Source organism: Eutrema salsugineum, unplaced genomic scaffold (assembly GCF_000478725.1).
Source record: "Eutrema salsugineum unplaced genomic scaffold, Eutsalg1_0 scaffold_13, whole genome shotgun sequence".
Classification (NCBI taxonomy): Eukaryota; Viridiplantae; Streptophyta; class Magnoliopsida; order Brassicales; family Brassicaceae; genus Eutrema; species Eutrema salsugineum.
In genome coordinates this window covers 5,346,163-5,363,450 of record NW_006256885.1, presented here as the reverse complement: position 1 = coordinate 5,363,450, position 17,288 = coordinate 5,346,163, and the positions used below count along the sequence as shown (strand labels likewise).

The window sequence follows — 17,288 nt, the reverse complement described above, 5'->3', positions numbered from 1 at the left end:
TCGTCTTCCTAAATTGTTGGAAATTTTAGAAATTAAAACGAAGTTGTTGAGTGATATCAATTGTTAATCGGAGTGCTTTTAAAAACAAATAATTTGGATACATAAGATGGAATTTCCAATGATTGTCATCTTCTCAAATCATACTGTGGCAGCCAAAAACAGCAAAAATTTAGATTTTTTTTAGATTACAAAAGCACCGGTTAGGCTCACACTTTTCACATAAATTTTTTGAAGGCAAAACATTCAACACCCAAAGGCCACAGCCTCTATCTCTAGTTCTCTACACAACACAACCCCTAATTGGTTTTGTTCCTGACTGTACAAAAGCAGAGCTCCAAGGAAAGGAAAACTTCTGGAGCTGCAGCCTCTGTTCATGATTTGTTATTACTTTTACACACAGAGCTTAAGAGAAAAAAAAAACTACAGTTTGTTAGGCCAAAAAATGACATGCCGGCAATTATCAGAAGCTCAGTGTTTCTGTAAGTCAGCGCCGTTCCCGCAGAAAAAGGAGAAGGCGGATGGAGTTATATCACATTTCTGTTGATCCCGTTCATCAAGCTTCACTCTTTAGTCTTTACTATCATCGCCTTTCTTCGGAACCTTCAAGATCTCAACCAACGAGTGATGATAAAGGAAGGCAAAATAGCCTAAGTGATGATAGATAACCTCACCAAACTCTGTTACACATGGAGCCATATCTGAATTCACTTGCAGATTGTCCAGCTACTTACAGGGATGAGTCCAGTATCTATGAATTGTCGTTTTTTTACTTTCACTAAATCTCTTCTCCTTTTGCACGGCAGGAAGCGGATAATTAGGGCGGTGATAAAGTAACTCTCTACGATTTTCTGAAACCGAGGAACTTACAGAAGCCATATATAAGAAACTGGAGACTTATGACAACCGCGAGTTCAAAGCTCGTTTGATAGCTGAAGTATACCACACATCTGCAGATATGGATTCTCCAGCAGTTTCTCATTATTACTCTGCACATTTCAAGAATACTGTTATATATGGCACAAAACAAAGAAAAATCTCATTGATATTTGAGGTTCTGTGACTCTTAATTCTGAAAATTACACTAGAATTACCTGCTGAGCCTTGAAGACAAGCTTCTGAAGCATGTTTTGGTATTTCTCTGGTTCCTCCGTCATCATCCTCTAAAATAATCGAAACTTTAACCGGTGAGATAAAAAGATAAAACTGAAAAAGATTTGAAAACTTATTTTTTTTTTCGATGTATATCTTTCAAAATCAAAATGGTGAATTTGAGAAATTTTCTTGCCTTCAAAAGAAATGCTGAAGAGTAATAAGCCACCCTTGAGTCAGTATCATCCAGGAGTTCCCTGCAATAATAGACATAAGTTTGTAAATGCCATGAAACATGCTGCACAGACAAATCAAGTTGGTTCGGAAGTATGGAAGAGTCGATGAATCACCTAAAGAATTCCTCTCCACCAACTTCTTGAAAAGCAACTGTATCTGCAGTGCATTTACCGATTAGAAGTAAAAGCAGGGTGGCTCGAATATCAGAGGTTGCCCCTGGGATATTTCCTCTTCCTTTGCTTCCAACGGCAACACCAAGTGCAATGTTGTCAGTTGCTGCACCTGCTAGTTGAATCAAGGGCCAATAGAACAAAGCCGCTGGAACACGCGCAACCAGCTGCATAGGGACGATAGCCTGTCCACGGAGAAGCATTGCTGCCATTGACGCTGTCTCGCACGTTGAAACAGAGACATTGTTGTACCGAGGTCTGGTGTCAGCTTCATCCATGTTTTCTTTATAGCTGTTACGATGGGATGTTTCAAATTTGCTGCTATTTCTATCAGCAGAATTGGAAACTGTTTCCTCATCAGTAGACAAAACTTTCAAGCACAATTGTGAGAAAAGAATGTCACACATCTGCATGGAAACAACAGAGAGAAGACAGAGGTGATTTAAAGTTCATCCGGGTGAAAATTCCAATAAGAAATAGACACAGTAGTCTTTGATGCTAGTTACTCAAACTAAAGAACATATATTTACGATAAATACTGCAAGTAGAGTGGCCTTTGACAGGACATTTGACAAAGCAAACGAAAAGATCAAACAAAAAGACTCCAAGAAATGTACCTTTAAGATATTAATCCGGTCAGTTTCATTTATTTGTGCCATCAAAGACAAAGCACTGCTCATTATGTCTATAACAGCATTTGCTTTCTCTAGTCGTGTGTCTTTATGATCCTGACTAGCATTTCCACCAGTTGATCGCTGTGTCTCATTTTCATCTAGTAAGAACTTGGAACGCATAAGAAGCCTCTCTAGAATGAACAAGAAACCCCATCTGATAACACTGTTCTTTGACTTCAACAGTCCACATAGAAGATGTATGGAAACAGGTATATTAGAAGTAACCAGAGAGTCGGAGGCCCCACAATGGGCAATCTTTTGCTGCAGATCTTTTATGCTCAGCCATATAGTGCCACCACTCTCTTCACTAATTTCCGTAATCAGAAGATCCCCCAACCAGATATAACCATTTTGACGGTATGTGGCCCTTTCTGAATGAAGAAGAGAGTGCAAAGTGGCCCAAGCTAGATTCACTGACATGCTTATATCATGTCTTAACTCTTGTATGCTTTCCATGAACTTGGAAGATTTGGTTATCTGCTTGAGATGCAGAAACTCTTTGTCTAAGTGGGTAAACGAACCTATTATTGTGTCAAATTTTTCTGTTATATTTGCCAATAGCTGCAAGGAAAAAAAAGGAGGAGTTAGAAAAGAGCTCTGACTTGCAAACTCTTTGTCAGATCCTCAGAAGAAAATTTGCAACATATTCTTACAAGAAAAACATACCTGGCTTAGACGTTCGCTGTTGCTGAAACCAGACAATGCTGCAGCAATTGATCTTCGCAGGATTTCCCCTATGCCTTCAACACCAAGCTTAACAGAAATGTAGAAAGCTTCAGGTGCATCAGCAAGAGCAAGACGAACAGCCAAAGGTTGAATCTCATCATCAGTGTATTCAGAAAGACCAGCAGCTGAGCAGGCCTCATTAATTTGATGCAGGACATAGTCAAATAAAACCGAGTAGAGATTTCTTCTTTCCTCTCTAGTGGTTGCCAACGAGTACTGTGTCATTAAGATGAATTCCTTAATCAACTAGAAAAATTTTGAGGCTCAAAGCGTATATTTGGATGGATTTTGAGAAAGGTCATTTAGTCTAACAGAATATATTTTCGAAGTACCTCAAAGAAAATGAACTCCACACCACCAATCAGATCGACCTGGTCTATAAGAAAATTGGAGGCACTTGAAGTTGCTTTGGTAGAGCCATCTAGTTCTGGAGATCGATAAAACATGTTTGTCATGATACAAATAAGCTTGGAATGAACAACTTCTGACCAAGAATTCCTTTTGCTAGTTCCCAGAAGAGCTTTGATAACCTGATTCAAGGAAAGTGACTGGCTCGTCAGAAACTACAACTTAGCATGAGAACCAATTTAATGGTAGCATGCAGCCGGAAACAGAAATCATAGTTAAAAACGTCTGAAAGACAAATACAAACGACAGATCTAAATGAGAGTAGGAGGGGAATGAAAGAAGGCAATAATCACATAGCAGAAGGCAAAAAAATAATATTCAGTCTCATAGGCCTAACATACCCTTATGTCAAGACCATATAGCTGGTTTCTCCGTATTTTGCCTCTATCACAGACAAAATATAGTAAGCAGCTGAGAGCAGATGCCCAAACGGATTCCTCCTTTTCCTCAACCTGCGAAAACAATTTTGATGGTATAAAATCCTAAACAAGTCTAGTTTTGACGTCAAAAAGAGCAAGAAGAATGTAAGATACCTGAACTAGGAGAAGAAGTATTTCGAATAAGATTTTTAATATCCAAGACTCGAAGTTCTCAATGGCTGAAGAAGTGGTTGACATCTTAGGCAAGTCTTTCGTTCTTGTCCCTTGCAGCAGTAGCCTATTTTCATTGTCGATAAATGTTTCTTGGGCATATTCTTCCTCAATGGTTGTAGCATTATCACTTATCATTGGCTCTAACAGTTGTGCATGAACTCCTAAATTAAGAATTAAATCAAATACACGAATCCTACAAGCTGCATTTGTGGAGCATAGCATTTCCTGAAATAAATTTTGCATGCATGGCTATGATAGTTAGTAAGCAGTTTAAATATCACAATATATATCAGTGTCGAAGTCACACCTCGAGCATGGACAGAGTAAGAGGAGCAGCAATTCTAGAGTCCAAGACATACCTACAAAATAGGTTTTTCAAAACGGTGTACGATAAGCTTGTCAACAATAATAAAAGGGAGGAAAGGACGATTAAAAATCTTAATGAGGCTACACGATTAGGTTGGTGGCAGATTAACAAAGCGTACATGTCAATAACAAGCTTTATCAGGACGCTCACAGCCACATCCATCGACGGCTTCCCTGCCTTGCTAGTTAATTGAGGTGATATGGTCATTTGATTTGAAGGGGTGGATGATGCCTCAGAGCAAACAGCGGCGATCACCTCACCTACCTCGGCAGTATTTAAGCGCAGTGGTTGTTGTTCACTACAAAATTGTGCAGGGAACAAGACTCATTTGTTGTGATAAAGCCGAAAGCTAAAATTTGCATCAGAAAGAATCTTCCATGCAGAGAATCCCCTTTCATTCATAAATCACAACAGCCAACAAATACAGTTATTTACGCAAATGGCATGATCCTCTATGCACATACACAATAGTGGAAGAGCCACTCTGAAACCACCCATAAGTCACACTGAAATAAGATATATGATTTCAGTTGCAGCTCTTTGTCAGCCAGTTTACAAACTCAAATCTTAGAGAGGCTAGTATCAGGCATTCTCGTAAGGGTTCAAAAGGGAAACCTTATTACGTGAAATTAAGCAAAACATTATTAGCACTAATGCTACCAAGGAAGACTTGAGCAAAAAAATAAATGAGTAGCTTTGAGTAGATGAAGAAAAAAGATACCCAAACATCATAATGACATCCCCTTTTTTACCTGTAATGACGATACTGAAAAAGTGGTCTGGCACGTGGACGAAATGTGCTCACTGTGGAATCATCCCTGCAGATCATGCAAATCCTCAATTTAAGAACCCACATAACAGATTTTTATGCTCTAATATAAGAATTTTCCCAAAAAACTATCCTCTCTAGGTCCAATCATTCAAAGTGCAATCCCTTAAAAGATATATATTGTATGTAGCTATGTAATTCTTTCAAATCTATCTGGAGTGCCATTCTGTCAATAATAGAACAGTCTCTAACAATGCAGAAGGGGTCATAAGTTTTATTGTCATCAAATGGAGGGTTTTTGTTATCAATAGAATGTTGGTTTTCAAAACATAAAAGAACAAGATCATCACCTCACCCAGAAAAAGTGCCAGTTCAGAAAATGCATGCATTATCACAATTAGTATATGGCATATATTAAGGAAAGAGTTATAAGCACTTCTTAAATCTAGAATTCCAGTTTCTTGGCGGCTAGAAAGAGTCACGTGAAAACTTGCAAGGCATAAAAGGCAATTAAAATCCTAAGCCATCACTTTGTAAATTACTTGACAAAAACCACAATAGAATACATACCAGATCTGCTGAGGGCCAGCTCTAGTGCGTTTGGAAGCTGTTATTGCTCTCAAATGGGAGCGAGCTGAGGCTGAGTTTGTTATCATCGTGACTGAAGCTGGCTGCAGCAATTGTTCTAAATAAGGCATCTCTGTCGTACCAAAATATTTCCAGTGCTGGCCCTTCATTTTAGCTTCCATATCTCCTACAAGTAAGCCGGCAGCACCAACTTCCAGAAGATTACAATTGTTCATGTCTTGAAGATTCACAGGTCGTTCGCTAACAATGGAGAGAGAATATATTCAGCGATAGTCACGTACTATAGCCATGCAATAAAGGAATTGCTTAAGATATTGATTGTAGGAGTGCTTCTCTACTAAGAACAAGTGTGTAGTCCAGAATAGAAGCAAAGATGCGTCTGAACATTTGTAAGAACATAAATCATTCACGATGTACCTTTCAGAAGAAGCTGATGATAACTGGAGCTCCCCAACCCAACGCCAATTCAGCAAGTCTTGTGATATATATTCAATGCCTTCCATAGCATTAAACTCTTGTATATTTGACAAGTTTGAAACAGACAGATTTGCAGCATCCTTCTTCTGTGGAGATTCTGCGGCATTTGCAGGACTTAGTTGAGAATTGAATGATTTGCTCAACAAAGAGGATAGAGATGGCAATGACTGCCTTGACGCAAGAGTAGCTCCCGCAAATGCTGCAGGTTGAAAGGATCGCCTTGGAATATGCAAAGCCACAAGGGAACGCACATAATGCAATGACTTCACCAAAGCTGCAGAAGCAAAACTGGACACTGGTAAAGGAGAAGCACCCGCTTGTGCTGATAAAACAGGCAATGATTTTTGCTTCAAGCTAGCATCGCACTCAGCAATCAGGTTTACGCAAAATCTATCGACCTGCAGTAGTGTCTCCTCCCCAGGCTTATATCTGTAGTGTAGGAACGTCTAGGGATCAACAAAATGCAAAAAGTAATCCATAGGAAACACTATACGACCTGTATACGTATTTCAGACAACCCTCATAATATAGCAAAAAAAAATGCACACTTAATCTCTAGGTTTAAAATACCATTATGTCCCCTTCATATATAACTGATCTACTCATCTACCAAATAGTTAACCAAACGTAGCAATCCCCATAAACAGAGCACAAACTATAGCAATAGTGAGAAGGATGAGCTGAGGGACTTTGATAAGTGAAAGAGATGCTAATTCAAAGAAGCAAATATAAATAATCAAGTTACATCATTCGACTAGACTATATTACCTTAAGAGATACCGTTTCAGTAATGCCACACACCTCGTCACCACGGCTGGACTGCAGAAAATTGATTGCACATTAGCAACAATAAATACTTATAACCATGATAATAAATATTCAGATTACAGCAATCTGCATCCTAGCTATATGAGGTTACATTTATCAATAGGTCCATGTAGCAATAAGTCCTCGGGTACTTTAGAAGTCAACATGGGTTGATGAAATACCTATGCCGGGACTTTTCCCACTCTGCTCAATAATCTCTACGAGTCCTTCCCCACACACTTTTATCTACGAAAACCGTTCAGATTATCATTTATTCTACGAACGCCTATGAGTGTTCTTTATAGTTAGGCTATCAAGAGACTTACAAAACGAGATACTGTGTTCCCATAGGATTATAGGAAACTATCACTTAAATTTTTATATTTTCCTCTGGGGTCAAGCTACAACGACAACATCAATACCTAGATATAGTTGCATTTACATCATCCATATTCTGGCCAAAATTACCCACTGCCATCATTGAAGCCCCAATTTCCGCATCATGAGAAATCAAAGTAATGAGCTCATTCCCGTTAAGTTCTTCAGTCACATATGTCTATCCGTTAAGGCCTTCCAGATTCGAAGATATTAATTTCACTGGATTCGAAAGCTACCTCTATATCACAGTTTCACTACCATGACTTAAAAAGTTCCTTAAGGACCAAATATACATGTCGCCGTTCAAAAATATGAATCAAAAGAGTCAATTACCTGCGATCTCTCTCTGCTATGGTATGCTCTAACAGCATGTTGTAGGCCAGGTCAGTCGTGGCAGAGACTGATAAATAATCCTGTAATCACCAAGTGATTGTTTGAGGTCATGCAATTTCCATAGACGCATAAAAAAATATATGTCCAAGCAACTACCAAGGTCCTATCAAGCCAAGAAAATATATAATGAAGGCAGGCCTTCTCCATCAAACACCACCTTTACCCAAATTCTTCATCCACATTTGGCATCAAAATCAGTGGGTTCAGGAAAAATAGGAGGAGGTCTTCATAAAATTTTTACATGGTAACTAGAAGTACTGGTACCACAATCGAGGAAGAGCACAAGACAATAAAACATTACCAGCTCTAGTTATCAATTGCAATGCCAACACTACTAAAAGAAAGCGACTGCTACCTTGTTACTATTCATTTAGGCTACATAGGACTCGTTTATCGATGGAAAACCAAAACGAAATCCCTAGATACTCAATTCTTCGCTTTCTGCAGCATAAACAGGATCTATCTGCCCCAAATTACACGCAAAAATGGAAATACTACGATTTCACAATAAGGAAAAGTAAAAAAAATAAGCACAGGAAGGGTTGTACACACCCGGAGATTCCTAAGAGCTTCAGACGGAGCCATGGAAGGGATCGCCCCATGGTGCGAGCTGGTCGGAGGATGAGAGGATGAGAGGCAATCCGCCACGGCCCGGCGCAGGGGCTCAGGTGGCTTCTTGGAGGAAGAAGATCTAAGGCGTGAGGCAGAGCCGGCAACACCAAGCTGCAGCAACCGGGAGCTGCCGGGGCTCTGACCGGGGCTAAAAGTGGAAGACATCAATCAAATCTCGCCGGAGTTGCGCCACTCTTGCTGCGAGAAGTAGAGACTTTTTTCGATTTGGTTCTGTTTCTGGCTACGTCGTGTCCTTCACATCACACAGATGAGCTGTCAAGCTCTTCGTTTTTGATCCCATGGTGGAATCAAATCACGGAGGCATAGTTTTTTGCAATCTGGTCCCTCTCATTTAAACTTTCCTATATTGAGTATCATACCTCTATTTCTAACATATTGATCCAAAATCCTAATGAGATCTACATGTGGTGAAATGTTATCGAGGACTTTGGCATTGTGATATGTTTGTTATAACTGTATGAAAATTTATTCTGCATAATGAGAATCTAAGACAGTTTCTCGAATTCCATGAAAACAGTTACTTAATCAGAGTAACGAATGTTCTCCCACCAGTTTTAAGCTTACTCCATGGAATCGTAAAGATTGGTTCTTAGAAAAAAATTAAAAATGCGTAAACAGCTCCTAATCCACTCGCTGCATGTTCGATATCCTCGAGTCAATATAAAAGTGGGCCCATAAACCGAAAAAGGATAGATGGGCCCAATAAGTTGTCCCATAACCCACGTGACTAGCTGACTGTGCCGATCCGTTCTTCGCGCTCTCGGTTTGCTTCTTCCCCAGTGGCCCGATAAATGAAAATTACATTTTTTTCATAACATATCTGTTCACTGTTGACCCAACAACAATAAAAAAATTAAAAAAAAATACAAATCTGCGTCCTCTGTCTTTGATACAAATCTATAGCGAGGCTCACCCAAACCCTAGATCTAACCCCAGCCGTCAGATCAGATCAATGGGGCGATCTCTTCTGGACCGTTGGAATCTTAGGAGACAGCAATGGTGGAGGTAGAAATCGCATTTGTGGGTATCCAGAAGAGGCGTGAAGATTATTGTCTCGAGTTTGGGTGTGTGTTTTTTTCATATTGATGGCCAATAATTCGAATTTCCTCTAGCTATTTTTTGTTATTTCGGTGATGTGTGATTTGGTCGCGCGTACGGGTCGGCTCCAGCAGCGGTACGAGGATGGCTCGCGTCTCGTAGCCGGGTACTGTGCTTTTGACCCAACCTTGGTTCCTCTTTATATATTCGTGTGTATCGTCTCTTTGGAGCTCATGCTTTGGTTTGTAATGGTGGTTCTTTCTCGTTTATTATGTGGGGATTTTGATCATGATGGGTATGAAAAGTTGGGATCTCCTTGTTGCTTTGAATTTTTGTTGTGATTGATGAATTGAGCATTTTATGTGTCCTGGTTTGAATCCCGATTGGAGATTCTTTGTATCATATTTATGCTTGATGTTAACAAGCAGACAATAGAGGAAGGAAAGATTCACGATTAGGATATGTTAGTACTGAGCAAGAAAGATTCTGTAGAATTGAATTGACATGCTTGGCCCTTGTTTCGACTTGGATTAATGATATGAGTTTAGCCTTTAGCTGACTCTTTAATTTTAGTTTCCGGAGATGGTGAATTTTTCTTAACAAGTTCAATGCTACGTTTATAGGTGTGTTCCGTTTAGGTATATAAACTCTGACGAAGATGGTAATTCTGAATCTGGGAAAGTGGTTCAAGTGTTGATGATCAGCTCATCTAGTGGACCGGGACTTTTGTTTCCCAAGGTACAGCAAATACCGTTTCTTCTTGTTTTCTCTTCGTTTGGAAACGAAAGTAACATCTTTGATTCATGGATTCACATAGGGAGGATGGGAGAATGATGAGACAGTGAAAGAGGCTGCAGTAAGGGAAGCAGTTGAAGAAGCAGGAGTCCGTGGGATTTTAATGGTAAACCCCTTTCACACACCGCGTAGCTCTTTGTTATTTGTTAGCAGCAGACTGATGGTGAATGTGTAAAAATGGGGACTTTACAGGGTTTCTTGGGAGATTATGAGTTCAAGAGCAAAACACACCAAGATGAGTTTAGCCCGGAAGGTTTGTGTAAAGCGGCAATGTACGCGTTGTATGTGAAGGAAGAGCTAGAGACGTGGCCGGAACAGAAGACAAGAACAAGGACATGGCTGACAATCGAAGAAGCTGTAGAGAGTTGCAGGCACGCATGGATGAAGGATGCGCTGGTGGAAGGATTCTGTAAATGGCATAAGGAGAAGATGGTGAAAGGAGAGGAGATAGCAGATGCGCATGGAGGAGAAGCTTGCGACTCCGAAACATAGGAGTTTCAAAACTTCAGTTGTTTTCCTCTTTCACAGTTGTCTTCATCATTTTCAATAATTCTGAAAAGAAAGACAGCTCTTAACAATTGTGTTTAATATCATTCATAATTAAGAAGTTGTTTGCTTTTTTTGTTGGCGACGAAATTGGGTGCTTGTAAACTCAGTTTTAATATTACTATGAGCTTTTACATGATTTATGTCATATAGTTCCATAATCAGTTGGAGATGGACCTCAAAATAAACACGAGCTAATCTAATCATTGTTCAATGGCTTTTAGTTGAGTCGAAGTCAATTTCTAAGAGTTATTTAACAACATTTCTAGAACATTTAAGATCTATAAGTCTATAACATTGCTTCTTTTAATTATACATGCGCTACCGTATTCGTTACACCGAGAAACAGATTGGCTCGGTGTAGCCATTCGTTGCCAATAGAACATATTAGCTGAAGTACAACTTAAAATTTTGAAAGAAGAATAATAGAAAAGACTAAAAGAAAAATGACAGATTGGATACACGAACAAGAGCAACACGAAACTTGATCCCCTGGTTCAGCAAAAACCGGAGCCATATCCCTTATTTTATTATTAACATGACTTCATCAAAGGGCCACCGCACAAACACTCGTTGTCACTAAACGACGACGCTTCAAGGTGATCAAAAGGAGAACCCATTGGAATAGGCCCACAAAGCTTGTTGTGGCTAATATCGAGATGGCCCACGAACTTAGCTGATGTCAGTGAATCGGGGATCCGACCCGACAAGCTATTGTGGGACAAATCAAGCGCCACGAAATATGTTGTAGACCCGAAAACATCTGGTATGGATCCTTCCAACGCATTTCGGCTCAAATTCATAACACCAAAACCCGAATTGCTGAGAAGCGAACCCGGGATTGGACCCGACAATGAGTTGCAATCGAGATTCAGAAGAGAGAGTACCTTCATATTACCCACCCAATCGGGTATCGGACCCTCGATATGGTTATTGGATAGATCCAGATCCGCTAACCGTTTCATACCCGAGATCGACTCTGGAAGTGACCCGGTTAGCTCATTACGGCCCAGTAACGCCCTGCTCAACATCTTCAACGATCCGAAATCGGCCGGGATCTCGCCGGAGATACCGTTTTCCGTTAGCTCAAGATGCTTTAATTCGGTGAGTGACGTCAGCGACGGTGGGATCTCGCCGGACATCCGATTCTCCGCGAGGTTTAGAACAACGAGTTTGGAGAGTTTACCGATCTCCGCGGGAATCTCGCCGGTGATTCTGTTTCCGGCAAGGTCGAGGACACGGAGCGAGGCTAAGGATGTTATGCATGGCGGAATCTCGCCGGAGATTCCTTTCCAGTCGGCGAGGACGAGGGAAGTGAGTATGGTTAAGTCACAAACCGCCGGGTCAATCGAACCGGACATATAACCTGATGACCGGCCTGCCTTTTGGAAAATTGCGTCTTCGGATTCGCCCCGGAGAGAAATATCAGTGACCCGACCCGAGTCTGGATCACAGCTAATACCGTACCATTCCTTGCAACAGTCGGTGTTTTCGGACCAAGTGTTGAAGATGCCGAGGTTGGGCTCGCTCAGTGAAGACTTGAAAGCATTTAGAGCCGTCTGATCGGAAGGAGAGCAGCATCGGACGACGGATATGACGGAGATGAAAACGACGGCGAGTAATGAGCTAAACGGTGATGCCAACAACTTTGTCATTTTTGAAATAAATTTTTGAAAGTGAAGAGAGTGATGTTGTGTGAAAATTGGATTATATAGAAATGATGAGGCAAGAGAAGAGAGACATTGCATGTGCATGGTATCATGGGCATGTGCATGTTACTAATATTGTTCTATATACTTTATTATCTTTACGAATGTATCCTTATGCCATTCATTTATTGCTCTACCATAAAGAGGAGGATCATGTGTGTGTATGTCAGTTTTTACTTTTAAAATTGTTTGATTTATTCCGATGGATCGAGTATATATCCAACAATGATCCCGTAAAAATTAAGTTCATGTTAATTTGTAATTCAATGGTTTTATTTGTAATTTTTAGGCTGATAATGTAGTTTACTCCCTCTGTTTCATTATAGTTAGATTTTCTGAATATTTACACACAGATTAAGAAAGCTATAAATACTCAATTATTTATTATTTATTATTTTATTAATAAGTTACTTTTACAACTGATTTCATTATTTTTATTATTATTTTTTTTGTAGCAGTGCATTAATGGAATAAAGCAACATACTTTAATATTATTCATTCAATTTAAAGATTAGACATATATTAATTAGATGTAAGAAATCAAATATTATGAAACAAAAAAAAACCTAGAAAATCAACTATGCGAGTAATATAAAGCGAAAATAACTTCAATTGATTTAGCTTTGTACGTGGTTACTTACAGTACAAGAGTTTACGTACAATGATCCAAATATGTTTAAATTAACAAACTAAATGAAGACATTTTACATGGAAACGTGATGCAAATTCGTTGTATTTATTATACAAGGTTACATATATATAAGATACATATGCATGGATTCTGCAGGATAAACTTTCTATACTTTATTATTTATTTTTTGCTAAAGAAGATAAACTTTCTATTTTCCAATGTCTTTTGCCATATTACAGCAATCATGATGATTTCTCTATTACTGAAACTCCAAAACTTCACATCAATAAAGCATTATATGACTAATTATGATTGATAATTTACCAATTATTAGAGACAACATTTAATAAAACAAATATATAGTTGGTCCTCCATAAATACTTTTACATGTGACTCATGTGGTCCTACAGAAGCATTTAAGCATCTCCTCCCTGTCCAAACTCTTTTTTTTTTCTTAGACCATATCTACCATCATGGCATCATCAAAATTCGTTTCAGGCGATCTAATTAGCTCATATTTTACGTGTAACTTTTTATATATATAATTACGGTCTCACATATCTGCTCGTTGTCTTGTTGATAATAAAATACTGTACAAGAGTTTTTCTAGCATTTATGACCTGAATCTCGTAGTTCGCGTTGTCTTGGTTAGGACATCATTCAACGACCATCATCACATGCCAATGGGTCAAGATCCATTTTCATGGAGCTGTCTTTTTTCTCTTATGTATGGGTTCATTAAATATCGACATCCTTGCTCAGTACCAAAATCATTCCGATCAAACAAAGTGCTAAATCCTCTGTGAAGTTTTTACACGTTCAAACTTCATTTTGCAACAAAAACAAAACAAAATTTCATTTTCCTTACCTCATTTTCTTTTCTCTAATATAACTATGAAGTACATATTTACCTTTTAACAGATTTGTTTGATATATAGTAATTCAAAATCCGTAGTAATCGAAATGTATGTGGTGTCGCCTCCGTATCACGAGGTAGATAAGTGGATTCAAATCTTGTAGAACGGAAGTGTGTGAATTTTTGTCTTGGTTTTCATCGATTTGAATTTGTATGAATATTTCGTGATTTTATCCGGGTCTTTTCAATAATTATTGTCAACATTTCAAAACTATTGATAGGAAGAATTTAGCCTGGTACTTAACTAATGACGGACAAGATTATTTGAATTCTTAGGCCTTGAAAAGCAATATAATTTGTCTTTGGCATAAAAGACGAATTTACAACAGTATCTGTCTCTAACGTATCATTTACATATTCGTTTACGTTCATGTTGATACATTATAAAAGGCAACAGAAGCAGAAATGGTAGATGATGCAATCAGTGCTAGAAATCTTTTCAACAACTGATATCTCTTTATCATAATAAACTCAGTTTGCCAAAAGACCTATACATTGGTGTTTCAACTCTTCCTTTTTTTTGGGATGACTTAAAAAAAAACAGAGTTAAAGGGGATTTTTGTTATATAAAAAGAAAAAAGAAGGAACTTGAAGTGTTTCTGCAATGTGTTTATATATAGTGGATATGTATAAATAGAATATAAATAGATTGTGGTGAGAGTGAGTCAAGTGGTAGAAGGTCCAGCCAAGTCACCACCGCCTGAGATGGAGATGAGAGGTCTGCGTGAGGTACTGCGACTGACAAGATGTGAATCAAGAAACACAACAATGACCGTTATATCATCATGAAAATGTCTCCTCACTCCTCTATCGATCTTTTTTAGATCCGAATATCTCATCTCTCTCTTCTTTGCTGCCTCTCTTAGAGCTGCTTTTATGAGCTTCCTCGCAATTCCCTGCACCCATATGTTTCAATCTATATGCATACAAAACGACAGAAAAGAAAGAGGGAGAGAAAGAGCGAGAAGAATCTTACATTACGCGGGCAAGTGTTCACAATGTCAACAGCTTCCTGATTGCTCAAGTGCTCCCACAAGCCGTCTGATGCAAATATAAGAAACTGATCTTCTGGATGGATATTGTGTACTGTAATTGCAGGCTCTGCTCTAAGGATTGGCGTCTGAAAACTCTCAGGCACCCTGAACTTTGCCAATAGCGGCTCCCGGTTGAACTCTGCTTTCTTTAAGTAAGCATCACCAATTGACCGTGAGACCTTCAAGCACCAGACAAATGTCTCAGAATTAGAATTTGGCAATTCCTTCTCTTGTCAAGAGACATAATTAATGAGTCTTTTTACAAGCATAGGCCGTAAAAGTGTATCATTCACAGGCAACCTACTTTGCAACTAAAAGAGACAACAATTTGCATTACCGTGGAAGTATTTTTACCTGTATAATACCTTTGACACGCCAGACTTTGTGCTTCAAGACCACAATCTGAGGATCATTTGGATGCAACAACCGTAACTCCTCTCTCACAGATTCAAGACTTGCATTGTGCTCTGACGATAATTGAACGGCCTTGACAACTTTATATGCTTTTTCAAGTCTTCCTAGCACAACCCGAGAATCCCCCGCGTTTGCAATGTACAATAATCCACTACATATGATCCCTACCAGACAACATGCTCCAACAGAAGCAATCTGTGGTTTCGTCTGCCACTGCCGCCGAACAAGAGAAAGAAACTCCTCTTCCGTAGCTAAAAACGCTTTCGTTATAACAGATGCAGACATTCCATGATTTTCCGACGTAAACTCTGCATCAGAAAGCGTCACCAATTTAGATTTTCCAGATTTTACTCATCTAATCCAAATTCCAAAAACAAACAAAAGGGTATAGAAATAAGTACAAGAAAATCACATACTCCTGATGTTATCAAAGAGGCGTTTATTGACAAACCGGGCTGCTTCTGGACCTCCGTGACCATCATAAACACCAACAAAAGTAGCTTGAGGACCCGAATCAAACATGCTAACGGGTCCAGACTCGAGTTTGCTATGATCTTCAAGAAGATTATTGGCTTGAATCACAGACATGGAGAACTCTCCAGCAACATGATTCCCAGAATCTTTATACCAAAGAAGCCCATCACACCTTCCATTAGCGTCTCCATTTCTGGTTGGATGTTCTCCCTTCACAGAAGGTCGCCTCCAACATGGTGCTACCATCCGCAAAATAGTTGCCGATACCATAACTCACATAATCCCCTCAAAATTTCACTTCATCTAAAGAAAAAAGCTCACTTTTTTTAACACCCCAAAACGGATCAATATTCTGCTATACCTCCTTCCCTAACAAAATCCAACATCCCCTAAATGAAATCAATCTACATTGCAATACAGATTTTCTCTACGAATCGATCTGTAATCAGAACTAGAGCAATACCTTTTGTGTTGGAGTCGCAAATGCCGCGAAATGAAACCGCCTGATCAAACAGAGCCGTAAACGGGATCGAGATCGGAAGCAGATTGTTTCGAGGAGTTACGATGAGAGGGGGAATCGTAACTCCGGTTGGATTACAAGAGAAAAGATGGAAGAGAGATGACAAAAAAACAAATCTAAGCAGCGACTCTGTCAGAATTCCATATTTGGGGGTTCGATTTCTCTGAATTTTTTCTCTCTTTTAATTTTGAATTTTTGTATTCCTTTATTTCTATTCGCTGATACCTTATTTTTTCATTTGCTTTCGAGTTTAGCTGTTTAGGCATTGACCTCAGAAACAACCCGACGTTTTAGGCAGCTTTTTCTCCCAAATTTAGCAACGTTTCTCCATTTTTCAAGATTAATTAAATAATTAAATACCAGGTACTAAACTAAAATACTACTGTAGTAATACATTAATTTTTTTAATTTTCAAAGATCAAGTTTGTAATAAATCATAATTCAAATACTAAACATGGATTAACTAACAGCAACATACTATAATTATTTCACATGTATAGAAGTTTAGTTTGGAATTCAATTCGAATTTTTCACTTGCGCAACACAATCCATTTATGCGTCGATGTGGTCGGGAAATTAAGACCATTGAGATTTGAGGTTCTAACACTTTCACGCAAACCATTTGCCCATGTCACCGCCTTTATTTCAGCCATGAAGCCTCAGAGCATAATGCAAACATATATCTTTAATTTATGCGTATAAACATATTTTTTTAAAGTACATATAAACAACATATTATCTGCAAATTGGCATGTTGTACGCAGAGTCGTAGACCCTCACATGTCGTTTTACGTGACAGACTGACAGTATTTACCTGCATAGTCTCTTTTTTCTAATTAGTTTTTATTATCTGAAATAAAACTCTAACATTGTCCTAAAAAAAATACATGCATGCAGCCAAC

The 17,288-nt window shown here is 38.8% G+C and overlaps 4 protein-coding genes across 5 annotated transcripts; 1 reads left to right on the top strand and 3 right to left on the bottom strand.

The window, feature by feature from the left end:
- Positions 1-168: 168 nt before the first annotated feature.
- LOC18024829 lies at positions 169-8,566 on the bottom strand. The gene is made up of 17 exons (XM_006407254.2): positions 8,229-8,566; positions 7,617-7,696; positions 6,867-6,917; positions 6,039-6,527; positions 5,604-5,861; positions 5,017-5,082; positions 4,383-4,562; positions 4,205-4,256; positions 3,838-4,122; positions 3,646-3,756; positions 3,229-3,426; positions 2,837-3,112; positions 2,114-2,731; positions 1,440-1,903; positions 1,286-1,346; positions 1,092-1,160; positions 169-986 (listed from the first exon to the last, which is right to left on the bottom strand). The coding sequence occupies exons 1-17, from the start codon at positions 8,451-8,453 to the stop codon at positions 912-914; spliced, it is 3,558 nt and encodes a 1,185-aa protein (XP_006407317.1). The 5' UTR covers positions 8,454-8,566; the 3' UTR covers positions 169-911.
- Positions 8,567-9,143: 577 nt separating this feature from the next.
- Positions 9,144-10,824, top strand: LOC18024828 (nudix hydrolase 16, mitochondrial). The gene is made up of 4 exons (XM_006407253.2): positions 9,144-9,513; positions 9,971-10,085; positions 10,165-10,248; positions 10,335-10,824. The coding sequence occupies exons 1-4, from the start codon at positions 9,443-9,445 to the stop codon at positions 10,632-10,634; spliced, it is 570 nt and encodes a 189-aa protein (XP_006407316.1). The 5' UTR covers positions 9,144-9,442; the 3' UTR covers positions 10,635-10,824.
- A 144-nt stretch (positions 10,825-10,968) lies between these two features.
- LOC18024827 (DNA damage-repair/toleration protein DRT100) lies at positions 10,969-12,414 on the bottom strand. The gene has a single exon (XM_006407252.2). The coding sequence runs from the start codon at positions 12,341-12,343 to the stop codon at positions 11,222-11,224; it is 1,122 nt and encodes a 373-aa protein (XP_006407315.1). The 5' UTR covers positions 12,344-12,414; the 3' UTR covers positions 10,969-11,221.
- A 1,964-nt stretch (positions 12,415-14,378) lies between these two features.
- Positions 14,379-16,555, bottom strand: LOC18024826 (probable protein phosphatase 2C 38). Of its 2 annotated transcripts, none has more exons than XM_006407251.2 (5): positions 16,330-16,555; positions 15,809-16,235; positions 15,333-15,700; positions 14,921-15,157; positions 14,379-14,840 (listed from the first exon to the last, which is right to left on the bottom strand). In XM_006407251.2, exons 2-5 carry the CDS (start codon positions 16,134-16,136, stop codon positions 14,610-14,612), a joined length of 1,164 nt encoding a protein of 387 aa, XP_006407314.1. In that variant the 5' UTR covers positions 16,137-16,235; positions 16,330-16,555; the 3' UTR covers positions 14,379-14,609. The 2 variants fall into 2 exon arrangements, with proteins under 2 accessions (XP_006407314.1, XP_024015594.1); XM_024159826.1 differs by having other exon boundaries at positions 15,809-16,169.
- Between the last annotated feature and the right edge of the window lie 733 nt (positions 16,556-17,288).